Source organism: Piliocolobus tephrosceles, chromosome 18 (assembly GCF_002776525.5).
Source record: "Piliocolobus tephrosceles isolate RC106 chromosome 18, ASM277652v3, whole genome shotgun sequence".
NCBI classification, from domain to species: domain Eukaryota; kingdom Metazoa; phylum Chordata; class Mammalia; order Primates; family Cercopithecidae; genus Piliocolobus; species Piliocolobus tephrosceles.
In genome coordinates, this window is record NC_045451.1 from 31,433,806 (window position 1) to 31,452,431 (window position 18,626).

An 18,626-nucleotide genomic window follows, 5' to 3' on the forward strand; every position below is an offset into this window, starting at 1 on the left:
TGTGGTGGCTCACGCCTATAATCCCAGCATTTTGGTAGGCCAAGGTGGGCGGATCACAAGTTTAGGAGATCGAGACCAGCCTGGTCAACATGGTGAAACCCCATTTCTACTAAAAATACAAAAAATTAGCCGAGCATGGTGGCATGCACCTGTAGTCCCAGCTACTCGGGAGGCTAAGGCAGGAGAATTGCTTGAACTTGGGAGGCAGAGGTTACAGTGAGCCAACAACATACCACTGCACTCCAGCCTGGGTGACAGAGAAAGACTCTGTCTCAAGAAAAAAAAAAAGAAAAGAATAAAAGAAAAGTAAAGGCAGTGTCTTGTTCTATCACCCAGGCTTGAGTGCAGTGACACAATCATGGCTCACTTTAGCCTTGACCTCCTGAGCTCAAGCAATCCTCCCGCCTTAGCCTCCTAAGTGGCTAAGGACCACATGTACATGTCACATTGCCTGGGTAATTAAAAAAAATTTTTTTTTAACTATAGAGATGGGGGTGTGGGGGTGTCCCTATGCTGCCTAGGCTGGTCTCAAATTCCTAGGCTCAAGTGATCTTCCCACCTCAGTCTCCCAAAGTGTTTGGATTACAGGCATGAGCCACCATGCCTGGCTAAACTATTATTTGCAATTATCTTATACTGAATGTATTCCTAGGCTGTGTCATTTCTTCAGTTTCTTGTGGGATGCCTTTTTCTTGTGTGTAAGTATCTCTTCTGGTTTAGAAACAATTTGTTCCTTTTTAGCGAAGATCATCTCCATGCAGCAGAGGGATCTCTCATACGGGTTAATCTGACCATGAGCTCCGTAAATACGGTGTACATCTTGACTTTGTTCAACTGAATGTGTTCGATGATCCAAGAATGTACATCTAAACCCTGAAGTTCAGCATTGCTCTCTGCATTTTTAAGCACATGCAGCAAAAATTCGACACTTTTTTTGGGCACCAAGCCTGCATCCAGCCCCATTGTTTGGCCTGGGCACACATGCCAGCTCCACCTTTGTAATGATGGAAAGGCACACAGTGCCTCTGGAAAGTGACATCTTTCAGGTACTTGGTGTTTTTTGGGGTATGCATACCTTGATGGCCTGCACAGTTACATGGGTGTTCTTAAAGGTAACATAAAGATTTGAACCCCTTGGTTTGCATGATTTTGTGGAGTTTTCTGGGTCAAGGGATAGGCAAATCATTTTCAGAGATTACCCCAGGCCAAGAGGCTACAGAAAGAGCTTGAATTTTTTCTCGCATTCTGGCACCAATAGTAACTATCAAATAATAAAATAGAGAAAACAGAAGGCATAACAGCCAGATGGAGGGTTGGATGAGACAGCTTACTGTTTACAGAGTTTGGAGAAGTGCATCTGGGCGTGAGGAGACCTGGGCCATGGGGCACTCCTGTCTCCATGTGCTGGAGGGTGTTTGAAGCCCCCAGTGCTTCTTCCTGCAGCATCTATTTCATTCAAAGACTAGCAGCCAAAATACCTTTGTTTTTAGATTATGACACGTAGGTAGAGGAGTGGGGAGCAAATGTGGCATGAAGTTTGGGAAGAGTCTCCCAAGGCTGTCCACCTTGGAGGCGAGTGGATTGTGGAGGAGTCAGGTTAGGTGGCTCATCCGGGTGGCTAGCTGGCGTGCTTTCATGGCCTCGTGTTCTCACTGAGCCTGCCTCCTGGGAGGCGTTTCTCATCTCGGTCTAACTGGTTTCACTGAGCACAGGAGTGGAATCCTCTACGAAGGGTTTTCCCTAGTGACTGCCCTTTGACTCATTATCACCTCCTCTCCTTGGCTCTTATCAATTCCTACCTTGCGCTGTGGGCACATAAGCCCCAGTCCCAAGTCCGCTGCTGGTCGATTCTCCTGGAGAGCGCAGTCTGAGTATTGGTCCCACCTGCCAAGCACTCTGCTTCCATGGAAGCAGGATCTCAGTAAACACCGGAAGAAAGAAAGAATGAGAAGCTGGTAATCACAACCTGTGGCTAAGGAGGTGGCTGATTTTATTTCTTTTTAGAAGTGAAAATCAAGAGAGGGTTTCGCTTAGCTGGAGGGCGGGGTGCGGGGGATGTATTTCCTGAAAGAAGATGAGAGGGAGGAAACTTAAATCTCTCCCTTTAAGATAAATTTCCTGGCGGGCGCGGTGGCTCATGCTTGTAATCCCAGAGGCGGGCAGATCACCTAAGGTCAAGGAGTTGGAGACCAGTCTGGCCAACATGGTGAAACCCTGTCTCTTTCAAAAATACAAAAATTAGCCGGGGTGGTGGCAGGCGCCTGTAGTCCCAGCTACTCGGTAGGCTGAGGGGTGAGAATCACTTGAACCTGGGAGGAGGAGGTTGCAGTGAGCCAAGATCCTGCCACTGCACTCCAGCCTGGGTGACAGAGTGAGACTCTGTCTCATTTAAAAAAAAAAAGAAATGAAATAAAAAAGATAAATTTCCTGATTACACATTGTGCACGCACACACACAGGGAAGTGCTTCTAAAAGTCCTGAAACTGAAGATAAACCATTTTGATTGGTGACTCTCTTTTGTCCTTATCTCCGTCTAAACAGAAGGTGAATTGTGGATTGCTTTAGCTTTGCCTGTTGCCCTTTTCATCAGTAATGCAGGCTAAATAATTACCCTCTTTGCTTTTTCCAGTTGTGTCAGCCCCAGTGTACTTCTGGCAATAAGGAAATGTTAATTGAGAATGAAAATAGAGTCATTAAACCCTTACATTAAATAATTATGGTGTGTTCTTTTAAAGACATCGTGTTATCGGTATACAAATATGTTGCAATCAAGTTATCAAACTTGCCCTCTAATTTCCAAAGAACTGCACTGTGACCCAGGGCCACATAAGGAGAATCTTAGACTCTTGTGGGCATCATGAGTTGATTTTGATGCTTCCCGTGTTTGTGCTGTGTCTGGGATTCTCTAGGGGCAGTTAGCTGCATCCAGGCCCTTTATGAGAATTGTTTAGCAGAGCTGAAGGCAGCACTGTGCAAGTATCAGAGAGGTTCCTGGATATCAATTCCAGTTCTGGCCCTGATTTTCTTTGTAATTTTAAGCCAAACAGGAAAATTTATCTGCATATTAGTTCTCTTATTTAGCAGTAGAGAAGATACTATTTCTCTGTCCAATGTCTTAAAACTTGAATACAAAGAAACTTTAGACACAAGGGATTATTAATAGTGTGCCTGTTATGTTTCTGTTGGAGGGGAGGAGGGGATGTAAATTTCAGTTCTGGTTCACAAAGGAGATTCTGCAGAGAATCTTTACAGTCATACTTCGGACTTCCCTTCTCCAGTCTCCTCTGTTCTTTGGATAATCTTATTACCTTTTTGGTCATTCTAAGCACTACATGGATTAGTTCAGTATATAGATTATGGCCATATAAACCTCATTCTCACTCTTGGCCGATAACCTCACTCTGGTTTTACTGAAAAGATTAAAGCTGTTTTGGAAGAACTGAACTCGCCCATTCCTCTCAGTTTCATGTTGATGTGTCTTCATCTCTGTGGCTGTCTCCCAGTTGCAGACAGAGGCAGCCACCTTTCTTCCTCCTCCAGAGCTAACCCTTTCCTTTGTGCCCTTGATGCCCCCCTCCACCTCTTCCTATTACCACTACTTGGCACCACCCACATATTAGGGCTCCCTTGCAACCACTTTCAAACAAGGCCAGGCTTTATTCCATTTTAAAAAGCACACAAGAAAACCAAAATGCTTTTGCCTGACTTTGCTGTCTCTTCTAGTCTATTTATCGCTTTCCTTTTGCAGCAAGACATCTCAATTTGCTTCTTCCTCATAACCCCTTAGTTTTGCAGCCTAGCTTCCTTTCTCTATCACTCTATTGAAATTGTGTCCTCAAATGTCACAGTGGTGCCCTTGTAACTTAATCTGAAAAGGGTGGTGTTTTAGCCTCATTCTTCTTATTTTCTCAGCAGGATCGATTTTCTTTCTTTCTGCCTTTTTTCTTTCATATTCCACTCTGACATAGTTCTCTGGTTTATATTTTTCTGCTTATCTCCTCATTGGGTTTTCTAGACCAGTCCACTGCATAGCATCATGGCTGAGTCCAAGCTCTCACATTAGCCTGCCTGTGGCTGAATTTTAACTCTGCCACGAATTAACTGCATGACCTTTGTCAAGGTAATCTCCCTGTGCCTCAGTTTCTCCAGCCTTAAAATGGAGACTATAGTAGGAGTATTAACTTTCAGTTTGATGTAACAATTGAATGAGATAGTCTATGTAATATTTATCCCAACATTTGGCACATAGAAGTTTTCATTGAATGTTATCTATTAGCATAACAATAAGCTCCTCCATCTTCAAAAATATAACTGTTCTTTTTTTCTTTTAGGACATATTTTCCGTATGACAGAAAGGCATACGGAAAGGCAGAGCGAGACGATAACTAATTATTGATAAATAGATTTATGCACGTGGTTGGAGAGTCCGGGGAAGGAGGGATGATGAGGGAGAGAGGCTCCTAAATTCTGCAGGTGCTGTAGTTCCCTGATTTTAATTTTGCTTTGCTTTTTACCAATAAATCATTTTGAGAGCTTAAATCGCTCCTTTCAGGACATATGGTGTTTCTTGAGCAGGAAGGGACGTCAACGGTTAAAGCTCTTGTTGCTGGTGCAACAATCAGTCACGATGAGTCTGCCTGGCATGGAACACAGTGTCCCATCCTTAGATTAAATGCGCTCTAATAGGATTATGTAAGGAAGGAGGCAGCCATGGCGGCATCTCTGTGCAGAGGCCTCCTGGAACCGGTCCATTGAGTCATGCCGCCATCTCGCGGCCGCAGAGGGAACGGGCCATGACAGGGCCATTTTGTTTGGGGCAGAGGGAAGGTCCCCAGAATTGCCGTCTACAGAATTTCTGCAGAAAGTGTCGGTCAGGCTGATGTGAGGGAAGAATGAGGGGGATATCACAGCAAGGAGAAGGAAAAACACCTCAGCATGGCGTGGGGAAGCAAAGGGCGCAAGTGATGCTTGTGCCAGCCCACAGTATTCATGTCGGTTTCATTCCAGAACAATTCCCACTCCCGCCCCAATACTCTATAAACTTTGACTTTCCCCTCTTATTTGATTCTGACTTTCCATCACTCTGTGCCGACCCGTTATCCTGAACAGACCCTGCGTCACCTCCTAATTTCCCTTCTTGTATGTTAGGAATTCAGGGCTGGGAAAATTTAGCCGAGTCATCACATTTGGCTACTACCCGGGAAAGCAGCCCTCCCGAGTCCGGAACGGGCTCGGGTTCATCACGTGGCAGCCGCCTGCAGGAGCCGCAGGTAAGGGACACTGTTGGCCGGGGCAGCCCAGATGCAGCGGGAGGTGTCCTGGCTGCACTTGGGTTCCCAAAACCTTTCTGGAATGTCACTCTGGTCACCGGTATCAGAGGGAGTTCAACCTCTAGGGGATAGCTGTTTGGTAATGTTCTCTTTGTAAAACTGAAGTGGGCAATGTTGACCAGGAAGCTGATTTTGTTTGCTTTTCACAAACTATGTTAATTGATCAATAGATGGGTTATAGATCATTCTACTGTCAGCAATATAATAGAATGACAGGGACGCAGGGAAGATATTGACACTTTAAACTGAAATGTCTATGCGGTCTGTCTTCCCTGGTTCAGCACACAGGACATTGCCAGGCAGCTGAACCTAGGCTTCTAGTACAGTGACTGAAAGGATAGCTTTCAGAGTCCTGAAATCTGCTCTGCCACTACTATTTGACTTTGAGTTAATTGTTCAACATTACTTTAAGCCCCAGTTTTTTCTTTTCTAAAATGAAGACGATTTATTTTTATTTTTATTTTTTGAGACAGGATCTTGTTCTGTTGCCCAAGCTGGGGTGCAGTGGCACAATCTCGGCTCACTGCAACCTCTGACTCCTGGGTTCAAGTGATTCTCCTGCCTCAGCTTCCTGAGTAACTGGGACTACAGGTGTGCACTACCTTGTCTGGCTAATTTTTGTATTTTTAGTAGAGCCGGGGTTTCACCATGTTGCCTAGGCTGGTCTTGATCTCTTGATCTCAAGCAATCTGCCTGCCTCGGCCTCTCAAAATGCTGGGATTTATAGGCGTGAGCCGCCACACTCAGCCTACTATTGTGATTTATAAGTTCAGTGTTGGAAGGATTTTTAAGCAATCTAACAGTTTCTTCTGCTCATTTTACAGATAAGGAGATAAAATCAAAGTGTTTTATAATTTTGGCCTTCATAATATACCTTTTGGCTTCAATAAATAAAAGGATTATTGATCTAAAATCTAATATTTTGAGTCAGAATTATTCAAGTTTGCAAAAGCAGATTGGAGTCAGTGTAAAGCGTAAAACAGTCTTCTAAGTTACCCCAAATCCACGTATCTTCAGTGAGATCAGGTATAAGCACAACATGGCAGTGAACACAAGTCCCAGCTGGGGTCGTGGGGTTGGTGAAAACCAGGGGGTCTGCACATAGCTCACTCAGGAGTATGTTTCAGAGAAAGAATTGGCTGAAGAATGTGTACAGAGATGAGTAAAACTAGAAGCAGAGCTAGCTGTGTCTTTGGCTTGCAAAATGGCGAGGTGACCTCCTGGTCTTGGTTATACAAGGTTAGGCACGTGTGGTGACCATAGAAACCCACCAGAAAATGTAATTCTCCTAGGAAAGAATGCCTGTGGTGTACGGGTGAGTGGGCTTGGAGGAGGAGTTAGAACACTCTAAGAAGTCTTGGAATCTGTATACTACCTTAATTCACAGTGTGTTTAAAACGATCCTCTCTGAGATCCTGTGTTGCAACAGATGAGAATGATCCTTTTGTTTTTGTTGGATTGGGTGTAAAGGACTTAATGTTTTAGAAAGGAGGGAGGCACTGCAGGCAAGGAGGGCGTGGGGGTGGGGGGAGTCCTTTAAGAAGCTGTGAGTACAGGAAACACAAGGCTCTGGCGAGGGGCCTTGTGACCTTGATTTAACTCCTAATTTGTTTTATTTTTTAAGGAAACTTAACTGAAGAATAGCATCTTGGAAAAGTTGCATAAATCATAGACAAACAGCTGCTGTGATTTTAATTTTATTTTTAAAGTGAAATTCAAAGTGCTTCACAAACATATGGTATCAATCTCTTGTTCTCTGCATAGACACTGACCTCCTTCCCTTTCTCATCCCTCGCCCCCAGCTCCCTCCCTGACTTCCATGGTTTCTACTACTGCATGGACTCAGCCTAGCGGAGTTTATTTAATTTCCAGGATAGAGGTTCTTCTATATCAGCATGCTTGTAGCATTGCTAGGCACTATCTACAAAAAGTGCAATGCTCAGGCCCAACACTCCCTGAGATTTAGATCCAATTGTTCTGGGGCAGGCCTGGAGTTTTTATTTTTATTATTATTTATTTTTATTTCTTTTTTTTTTTTTTTTTTTTTGAGACGGAGTCTCGCTCTGTCCCCAGGCTGGAGTGCAGTGGCCAGATCTCAGCTCACTGCAAGCTCCGCCTCCCAGGTTTACGCCATTCTCTTGCCTCAGCCTCCCGAGTAGCTGGGGCTACAGGTGCCCGCCACCTCGCCCGGCTAGTTTTTTGTATTTTTTAGTAGAGACGGGGTTTCACCGAGTTAGCCAGGATGGTCTCGATTTCCTGACCTCGTGATCCGCCCGTCTCGGCCTCCCAAAGTGCTGGGATTACAGGCTTGAGCCACCGCGCCCGGCCTTATTTTTTATTTCTTAGAGACAGGATCTTGGTCTGTCAACCCAGCTGGAGTGCAGTGGCGCAATCGTGGCTTACGGCAGCCTCGGACTCCTGGGCTCAAGGGATGCTCAGCCTCCCAAAGTGCTGGGATTACAGGTGTGAGCCACTGCACCCACCTCTGGCTTGGAATTTATAACACGTACCCCGGGGAATTCTGATATAGAAGGCGCAGCCAACACTGAGAAATGCTTTACTTTTCCCGCACCCAAGATTGAGATGATCCCTGACAACCTGTGAGATAAAACGACATCACAGTTTTTTTCTTGTGTTGGGGAGGCAGGGTTTGCTAGACGAAGTAGTGAGCTCAAGATGGAACTCTGTATGAGTTTCTCTAACCACAGATCGTATCTTCCAGGTGGAGCCACTCAGTTCTCATTTACTTTGCCCCGAAGGGGAGCATGACCTTGAGTTCTACTTACGCCTATGAAGGCGAGGCTGGCTGCTTGATTTCTGAAGCCTGGGGAAGCTGCCTTGGCTGGCTAAAGCCCTTAGCTGTTATGCTAATCTTGGAAGAGAAGTCAAGCAGAAAGAACAGGGGAGCAGGTTTGTTTTCCTTCCCAATGGAAAGGAGCTTCAGGCATGATTTTCTTATGCCTTGGAACAGAGATACCAGCTGTTTTATAATGAGGCCCGTGCCCTCCTTGGTGAGTGGGCCCTGAGCTTGAGGGAGTTTTGCTTCTTTATTTTGATTTTGAAATTTGAGATTTTTTCATTTGAAGGTAATCTTAATGCTATTAAATTCATAAATATGCTACTTTAAATACCCAATCCTATTTATCTAAAACAGACATTGGAAGCATACAAATATCTATTCTCTCCACATGTCAGCACCCATTCAGATCATAGTTTGGAAATGGGGAGAAGAGAATTCCCTTAAACTGCAAGTCAGCTGGTGTTTCTTTACAGTTAACATTAGCAAAATTTATGCAAAATAGTAATTCACAATGGTCTTCTTTATTTGTTAACTCAAATGAAAACACCTTCAAAACTGTATTTTGTTAAAGTGTTCAGAAATGTGGAAAAACTGAACTATATAAATATTGAAAAGTTAAAAATTCCTTAATTTTTTATTCTTGGAACTACTACCACAATTTACAGGGCAATATACCTGATGTAATGAAAAGAAAAAGAAAAAGCTACAGCAGGTAAAAGACCATAGGGATGTGCATCTAGCCAATGCTACATTGCATTATCAATAGCTGCACTTTTTGCAAACTGTGACTATGACAGTCCTGAACAAGAAGGGTTTTCTGTTTAAGCTACAGTAAGTTTTCTAACTATGTATCATTGTTCCTTCCGTGGCAGATTTTTACAGTTCCTCTAATGCATTTGGGATGACTATTTCAAGGTAACTTGCTGCTTTCCCAAAACTTCTCATTCTTTCTCCTGCTAAGAACTGTAGCCCAGGCCGGGCGCGGTGGCTCAAGCCTGTAATCCCAGCACTTTGGGAGGCCGAGACGGGCGGATCACGAGGTCAGGAGATCGAGACCATCCTGGCTAACACGGTGAAACCCCGTCTCTACTAAAAAACACAAAAAACTAGCCGGGCGAGGTGGCGGGCGCCTGTAGTCCCAGCTACTCGGGAGGCTGAGGCAGGAGAATGGCGTGAACCCGGGAGGCGGAGCTTGCAGTGAGCTGAGGTCCGGCCACTGCACTCCAGCCCGGGCGACAGAGCGAGATTCCGTCTCAAAAAAAAAAGAACTGTAGCCCTTTACTACTGTTTTTATTTTTTATTTTTTTTGGAGACAGAGTCTCGCTCTATCCCCCAGGCTAGAGTGCAGAGACATGATCTCGGCTCACTGCAACCTCTGCCTCCTGGGTTCAAGAGATTATCATGCCTCAGCCTCCTGAGTAGCTGGGATTACAGGCACCCACCACCATGCCCAGCTAATTTTTGTATTTTTAGTAGAGATGGGGTTTCACTATGTTGACCAGACTGGTCTCGAACTCCTGACCTCAGGTGATCCACTCACCTCGGCTTCCCAAAGTGCTGGGATTACAGGTGTGAGCCACCGTGCCCAGCCTCCTTTTCTTCTGTTTTTAGAACCTTCTGCTACCATATCCACTGTTTCCACTACCAGATCCATAACTATCACCATAGGGACTGCCTGAGCTTCTTCCACCAAAACTGCCCCGTTTCATGGGTTCATAATTTGATTGCTGTTTCCAAGATCATTATAGTTCCCACCACCACCATAGTTACCGCCACCAAAATTTCCTCCTTCATTGTAACCATCATATCATCCACCACTGCCACCATATGGACTACCTTGGTTTCCATATCCTGGTCCACCACCACCATGGTCCCCTCTACTATTATGACCAGGATCACCACCCATAGTGGCAACCGTCACCTCCAAATCCATTCTATCCACTGTCATCTCCTGCATAACTGTCTCTGCTGCCATCACCTTCATCACCATAGCCTCCTTTCCACCAAAGTTCCCACCACGGCCACAATTACCTTCACCACCTCCAAAGTTTCCTCCACGACCAGCCAAGTTGACAGATCCACTTCCGTGACCTTTTTATGACCCAGTAGACTCCATCTCATTTAGAAAGGACTCTTTTTACTTCACAATTATGCCCATTAATAGCATAGTATATCTGAACAACAATTTTATCAATTGTTTCATGATCATCAAAAGTTACAAGAGCAAATCCTGTTTTCCACTCTGCCTGGCTTCCCTAACTTTTTTATTTATTATTATTATTTTTTGAGATGGAGTCTCGCTCTGTTACCCAGGTGTACAGTGGCATGATCTTAGCTCACTGCAACCTCTGCCTCCTGGGTTCAAGCAATTCTCCTGCCTTAACCTCCTGAGTAACTGGGATTACAGGCATGCACCACCATGCCCAGCTAACTTTTGTATTTGTAGTAGAGACAGGGTTTCACCACGTTGGTCAGGCTGGTCTCGAACTCCTGAGCTCAAGTCATTTGCCCGCCTCAGCCTCCCAAAATGCTGAAGTTACAGGCGTGAGCCACTGTGCCTGGTTCATAACTTCTATGGTTTCAATCTTGTCACACTTTTCAAAGGAGTCTCTCAAATTATATTCTTCTGTCTCTTCCTTATTACTCTCAACAAATATTTTCTTTTTTTTTTTGAGATGGAGTCTCTCTCTGTCGCGCAGGCTGGAGTGCAGTGGCGCGATCTCGGCTCACTGCAATCTCTGCCTGCCGAGTTCACGCCATTCTCCTGCCTCAGCCTCCCGGGTAGCTGGGACTACAGGCGCCTGCCACCATGCCCGGCTAATTTTTTTGTATTTTTAGTAGAGACGGGGTTTCACCGTATTAGCCAGGATGCTTTCGATCTCCTGACCTCGTGATCCGCCCACTTCGGCCTCCCAAAGTGCTGGGATTACAGGCGTGAGCCACCGTGCCCGGCAAACATTGTCTGTACTGTTGGATGGGCACCAGGCTTTACAGAACCCTCTCTAGAAACAGCTGTCTCTGGTTTCGCTACATGCCCATCAACCTTGTGTGGTTGAGCACACTTTGCTGCACCAGCGTAAGTCACAAAACCAAGGCCCCCGAGATATTTTGTTTGGGAGTTTCTCATTATCACACAATCTGTGGGTGTGCCCCATTCCTCAAAATGGTCTCTTAAACTGGCCTCTGTAGTTTCAAAGCTCAGGCCACCAAGAACCAGTTTTCTCAACTGCCCTGATTCCCATGGGTCTTGCCCCTGTCACTGGCTGCAGGGGCAGATGGTGATGGCCCGAGTCAGGCTGGGGGCAACTGGGTCACAGCTTTACCTCCACTTTGAGCTTTTTTTTTTTTTTTTTTGAAGGTAATCTTAATGCTATTCAAATTCACAAATATGCTAATATAAATCACCAGTCCTATTTGTCTAAAGGAAGATTGTGTTCAACCCCTCCTTCAACATGGGACAGGAGTTTTGCTTCTTTTAGGCTCCCTGTACCCATTGTCAGGCACCTGTTGGCTCTGATCCGGAGCATCTGACCTGAGAATTTTTAGGTTCTATTGAAACATAAAGTTATTTAAAGAAAAGCCCCAGAAAGAAACAACCAAGCGTGTTTTTTGGCTCTATGTGAGCCAAATTAAAAATTTTTTTTTTATTATTATACTTTAAGTTCTAGGGTACATGTGCACAACATGTGGGTTTGTTACATATGTATACATGTGCCATGTTAGTGTGCTGCACCCATTAACTTGTCATTTACATTAGGTATATCTCCTAATGCTACCACTCCCTGCTTCCCCCCTCCCCACAATAGGCCCTGGTGTGTGATGATCCCCTTCCTGTGTCCAAGTGAGCTTATTGTTCATTTCCCACCTATGAGTGAGAACATGCAGTGTTTGGTTTTCTGTTCTTGCGATAGTTTGCTGAGAATGATGGTTTCCAGCTGCATCCATGTCCCTACAAAGGACACGAACTCATCCTTTTTTATGGCTGCATAGTATTCCATGGTGTATATGTGCCACATTTTCTTAACTCAGTCTGTCACTGATGGACATTTGGGTTGATTCCAAGTCTTTGCTATTGTGAATAGTGCTGCAATAAACATATGTGTGCATGTGTCTTTATAGCAGCATGACTTATAATCCTTTGGGTATATCCCCAGTAATGAGATGGCTGGGTCAAATGGTATTTCTAGTTCTGGATCCTTGAGGAATTGCCACACTGTTTTCCACAATGGTTGAGCTAGTTTACAGTCCCACCAACAGTGTAAAAGTGTTCCTATTTCTCCACATCCTCTCCAGCACTGAATTTAAACTTTTTAAATTTTATTTTAGTTTCAGGGGTACATGTGTGGGCTTGTTATAAAGGTAAATTGTGTCTTGCAGGGGTTTGAAGTATGGGTTGTTTTGTCACTCAGGTAATAAGCATGGTACCCGACAGGTAGTTTTTCACTCTTCACCCTCCTCCTGCCCTCCACCCTGGTGTCTGTTGCCTTTTGTGTGTGTATATGTACTCAATGTGTGGCTCCCACTTACAAGTGAGAACATGTGGTACTTGGTTTTCTCTTCCTGTGTTAGTTTGCTTAGAATAATGACCTCCAGCTCCATCCTCAATGTGAATTTTAAAATCCCTTTATTCTGGAGAGAAGCAACACTGTACTGCCGTAGTTTCTTTCTGTTAATGCAGTGGTTCTCCAAGTGTGGTCACCAAACCAGTCACATCCCAGTGTCACCTGGGAGCTTGTTAGAAATAGAAATTATTAGGCCCTGCTGCCGATGCCCAAAATGAGAAACTCTGGGGCCTGGGCCTGGGAATCTCGGCTCACTGCAACCTCTGCCTCCCGGGTTCAAGCGATCATAATGCCTCAGCCTCCCGAGTAGCTGGGATTACAGGCACCCGCCAACATGCCCAGCTAATTTTTGTATTTTTAGTAGAGATGGGGTTTCACTATGTTGACCAGACTGGTCTCGAACTCCTGACCTCAGGTGATCCACTCACCTCGGCTTCCCAAAGTGCTGGGATTACAGGTGTGAGCCACCGTGCCCAGCCTCCTTTTCTTCTGTTTTTAGAACCTTCTGCTACCATATCCACTGTTTCCACTACCAGATCTATAACTATCACCATAGGGACTGCCTGAGCTCCTTCCACCAAAACTACCCCGTTTCATGGGTTCATAGTTTGATTGCTGTTTCAACAATCAAAATGTTTTAACAAGTCTGCTGGGTGATTCCGATGCACACTGAAGTGTGAGAGCCACTGGTTTAATGAGGAAGCCTGTGGGAATACCTTGAAGCAAACAGAGAATCTCGGTTCAGCCAGGTAACTGATGGAAAGAGAAACTCTCGCTAATTGGTGGGGATGCAATTTTCTGGGGTTTTATTTTGGTTCCCCCTTGCAGTGGTGAGAAGATTCCTGTTGGCCAGATATGAAGGAGATATAGGTCCTGGAAGTTATGGGGTGAGGGAGTGTTGTCACGGACCTCTCCGGAATGGAGTAAATCCACCTAGGGTTTCATGGACCAAATCTACCTGGGGGGCAAGGACGGCAGAGAAATCAAGTCCCCATGCACCTCCAGATCAAGGAAGTCAAATGTTCCAAAGTACAGCTGTTGAAAAGGGTCAGGTTGTATCAGAGAGCAGTGTGTCTTGGTTTGGCCAGGACTTTTCCAGCTTTAGGACTGAAAGTCCCATGTCCCTGGAAGCTCCCCAGCCCTGGGAAAACCAAGACAGTTGGTCACTGGTCACTGTAGTTCAGTGACTGCCTGCTGGAATTACTTGGTGGGCTTTAAAAAATACTGATGCCTTGGGCCCTCTCTGGAGATAATGGTAGACTTGGTCTGGATGTTTAGAAGTTCCTCAGGTGATCCTAAGGTAGCCGGGGTTAAGAATGGCTGCAGCTGCTTGCCTGCCATTTCTCCTATTAAAAAAAGTAAAACACAAAACATATACAAGTCAATGGTTCTAATGAGGTTGAACCCCTACCACATATTATATATGAAAATTAGCTCAAAATGGATCAATGACCTAATAGAAAGGGTAAAACTATGTAAAACGCTTAAAAGAACATAAAGGGGTAAATCTTCATGACCTTAGATGTGGCAATAGATTCATAGATATAACACTAAAAGCATGAGTAAGAACAATAAAAATAGACAAATTGGACTTCATCAAAACTTTTGTGCACAAAGGGCATTATCCAGAAAGTGAAAAGACAGCCCACAGAATGGGCTAGAATATTTGTAAATCATATATCTGATAATGGTCTAGTATTCAGAATACATAAAGAATTCTTACAACTCAGAAAAAGACAACCCAACGGAAAACGAGCAAAGGATTTGAATAGAAATTTCTCCAAAGAAGATATAAATCACCAACAAGCACACGAAAAGACGCTTAGCCTCATTAGTCATTAGGGGAATGCAAATAAAAACCACAAAGGACAGACCACTTCATACCTACTAAGGTGGATCTAATAATAAATAACAATAATAATGGAAAATAAAAGTTGGTAAGGATGTGGAGAAATTGGAACCTTCATACATTGCTGGTGGGAATGTAAAATGGTGTAACCAACAGTTTGGTGGTTCTTCAAAAAGTTAAACATAGAATTACCATAGGATGGCTGGGCTTGGTGACTCACGCCTATAATCCTGACACTTTGGGAGGCTGAGGTAGGGGATCACTTGAGGTCAGGAGTTGAATACCAGCCTGGCCAACATGGCAAAGCCCTGTGTCTACTAAAAATACAAAAATTAGCCAGGCATGGTGACGTGCGCCTGTAATCCCAGCAACTAGGGAGGCTGAGGCAAGAGAATCCCTTGAACCCAGGAGGCAGAGGTTGCAGTGAGTCACTGCACTCCAGCCTAGGAGACAGAGTAAGATTCTGTCTCAAAAAAAGAAAAAAAAAGAAAAGAAAAAGAATTACCATATGACTCAGCAATTCTACTTCTAAGTATATACCCCAAATAACTGAAAGCAGATACCCAAACAGATAGTTGTGCACAGATATTCATAGTAGCATTATTCAAAATAGCTAAAACACAGAAACAGCCCAAGTGCCTATCAACAGGTGAATGCATAAACAAATTGTGGTATAACCATACAATGGAATATTATTTGGCCATAAAAAAGGACAAAATATTGATACATACTACAACATGGATGAACCTCAGAAACAATATACTAAGAAAAAGAAGCCAGTTATAAATGATCACAATAATGTATGATTCCATATATGTGAAATATTCAGAACAGGTAAATCCACTGAGACAGAAGGCAGATTAACATTGCCCAGGGCTGGGGGAAGATGGGATAGGGAATGAATGCCTAATGGGTGCAGGGTTTTCTTTTGGGGTGATGAAAAAGTTTTGGTATTAGACAGAGGTGGTGGTTGCAGAACATTGTTTAAATGGCTAATTGTATGTTACATGGATTTCACCTAAATTAAAAGAAAATCATCAGGGTACTCATATCTACAAAGCACATTTGAAACCAAGCTCTTTAGGAGTCAGAGTCTTCCACAGCTGGCCTTTAACTAGCCCCTGTAGCCTATGTTCTACCTCTCTCCTACTATTTTAATCGTTACTGCTACCATCACCATGACACTGCATGGGATCCCGTTGAATCCCAAAGTGTCATATATGCTCTGCCTCTGCTTCCAAGCTCACCAGTGTGCTTTGGGAAGTCTCCACCAGCTGTTCCAGCCCATGGTCCTCTCTCGGCTCCAGTGGCTCTTAACTTTATGCCCTTGCCACTCAAAGCATAGTACCTGCTTGGCATCCTCTGGGAGCTTGGAAGAAAGGCGGAATCTCGAGTTCCCGCTGCAGACACACTGAACAAGATCTTCAAATTATTTTAGTGCACATTAAAGTTTGAGAAGTGCTGGTTTGTACTAGTTGGTCCCAAGTCAGGCTGTGGATCAGAATCACTTGGTAAGCTATGTTTATGTATATTATACCTTTTCAATAACACATGCAGATGGTAAAATTACAAGCTGTACATATGCAAAAAAGGGTGAAAAAAGTAAGTTTCCCTCCAATTTCAATTCCTCGGATTTCCAGCCCAGAAGTCATCTCTCTTAATGTTTCTTGGGTATTTTTCCTCCTTCTATGCATATGCAAGCATATATGTACATATGTATTTCCTGCCCTCATTTTGATTTTACACAAGTGGTAAAATACTGTACACATGGATTTGCACTTTTCACTCAAAATTATATCATGGAGATTATTTTAGCACATGTTGATCTGCCTAATATTCTTCTTAGTGATTGCATAGCAGTTTTTGTAAAGTTGTATACTTGTAATATATGTAATTTATTTATGTTCAAACCATTGGCTGGGCACAGTGGCTCAAGCCTATAATCCCAACACTTTAGGAGACTGAGGCAGAAGGATTGCATGAGCCCAGGAGTTTGAGACAAGACTGGACAACGTAAAAAAAAAAAAAAAAAAAAAAAATTAATTGGGTGTGGTGGCATGCACCTGTGGCCCCAGCCACTCAGAAGCTGAGGCAGGAGGATTGCTTGAGCCTGGGAGGTTGAAGCTGCAGTGAGCTGTGTTCCTGCCACTGCACTCCAGCCTGGGAGACAGAGTAAAACCCTGTCTCAAACCCCTGCCCCGCTCCCCCTTCCCCTGCCCAAACCATTAAAGAACACCATATTGTTTATTACGGCGCTATGGTGGCTATCCTTTGTGTATATCTTTGAGCATATGATGTGCTAATTTCTAAAGGATTAAAGAATCGCCAATTATGTGTGCTTTAAAGTGGTAAGAGATAGTGCCGAATCCTCTCTAAAAAGAGGTACCAATTTACGTTCTTGGAGAACTTTTAAAAACACAAAATTTGAGGCTACTCTGTATTTCAATTCATGAGAACTCTGTGGGCAGAGCCTGGGAATCTGCATTTTACTTCTTTGGTGATAGTGATAAAAGAAATCTGCAGAATGGAGTGGGGAACCAGAGGGCAGATCTCCCTTGAGCCCCAAGCTGCTATTCCTCTTGGGCTGCCTTGGGTTGCTATTTATCTATGTGACTGTTCTATCTCCTCACCACGGTGGAAGGTTCCTAAAGACAGGCCTCAGGATTGCTGCCTCTTAATATTCTTACCCCAGCACAATGCATTGTACAACAATGTTTGTTGATGTTGAGTGTCTGTGGCTCATGTGATTTTTTTTTTTTTTTTTAGTTCCATGGACCAAAGACAGAGGAGAATCCTGGGCCAGCCCCTTTCCATCCCTACTTCCCAGCCCAAGCAGAAAAGGACATCAATGATATCTTTCTTTTCCAAGGTCTGACACAAAATATTATGAACACATTTCTCCTCCCAGCAGCTGTTTTGTAAGATGTATGTTTGCTTGGTCTGTGGTTAGTTAGTCCTGCTCCCCTGAAGTTCCTTCTGAAAAAACTTTGATGACAGTCCTTTTAACATGGATAGGACGTTTAAAGGATGACAAGAAGATTAGCTGAGAATAACTTGCTGCTAACTCAATAATACAAATATGGTGTGGTGGCTCACGCCTGTAATCCCAGCACTTTGGGAAGCTGAGGCAGGTGGATCACTTGAGCTCAGGAGTTCTAAACCAGCTTAGGCAACATGGCAAAACCTTGTCTCTACCAAAAATACAAAAATTAGCTGGGCGTGGTGGCATGTACCTGTAGTCCCAGCTACTCAGAGCTGAGGTGGGAGGATCGCTTGAGCCTGGGAGGTAGGGGTTGCAGTGAGTTGAGATCGTGCCACTGCACTGCAGCCTGGGCAACAGAGTGAGACGCTGTCTTTAAAAAAAAAAAAAAAGTTAGATAAAAAAGGAATGAACTGTAATGAAAATCCAGGAATACTAATGAAGCTTGGAAATCACCAAATCTCATCCATAGCACTACTGAGATAGCTGAATCTCAAGCCAGCCTCCTGCTCTAGGCCCCTCTCTAAGGATGGTGGGGAGGTGGCTTTTGTCTTCTTTGATCTTGTCTGGATCTTTCAACATCTTGATTCTGACTCTAGTACATGTTGCTGTGTTTTGGGTCCTGCTGCACACCAGGGTCTTCCTGCATGAGAGCTCACAGGCTTACTACAAAGGCTCAGAGACTAGCCTATCTCTTGCCCCATCCCTGGCCCTGCAATTACTTCGAGTTCAGTGTTTATGTTTGTTTGTTTGTTTTTGAGATGGAGTCTTGCTCAGTTGTCCAGGCTGGAGTGCAATGGTGTGATCTCAGCTCACTGCAACTTCCACCTCCCAGGTTCAAGCAATTCTCCCTGCGTCAGCCTTCCAAGTAGCTGGGATTACAGGCATCCGCCACCACGCCCAGCTAATTTTTTGTATTTTTATAGAGATGGGGTTTCGGGGTTTTGCTTTGTTGGCCAGGCTTGTCTCGAACTCCTGACCTCAGACGATCCGCCTTCCTCGGCCTCTCAAAGTGCTGGGATTACAGGAGTGATAGAGTTTAGTTCTTAAAGTACAGGTTTCTGCATCAGACACACAGTGTTCCCCAATTTGCATTATTCATGAA

At 44.2% G+C, this 18,626-nt stretch overlaps 1 protein-coding gene across 7 annotated transcripts in view; it reads left to right on the forward strand.

The window, feature by feature from the left end:
- MRO (maestro) overlaps positions 1-18,626 on the forward strand; it is a 31,806-nt gene that overhangs the window by 668 nt on the left and 12,512 nt on the right. For 2 of the 7 annotated variants that reach the window (XM_023207458.1, XM_023207461.1), the window contains exons 1-2: positions 4,936-4,957; positions 5,149-5,270. In XM_023207458.1, coding sequence (XP_023063226.1) covers positions 4,936-4,957; positions 5,149-5,270 — 144 coding nt within the window. Of the gene's footprint in view, positions 1-4,935; positions 4,958-5,148; positions 5,271-9,031; positions 9,046-17,307; positions 17,411-18,626 lie in introns of those variants that run through there. The other 5 variants (XM_031934553.1, XM_023207462.2, XM_023207460.2 and 2 more) reach the window with 4 other exon arrangements.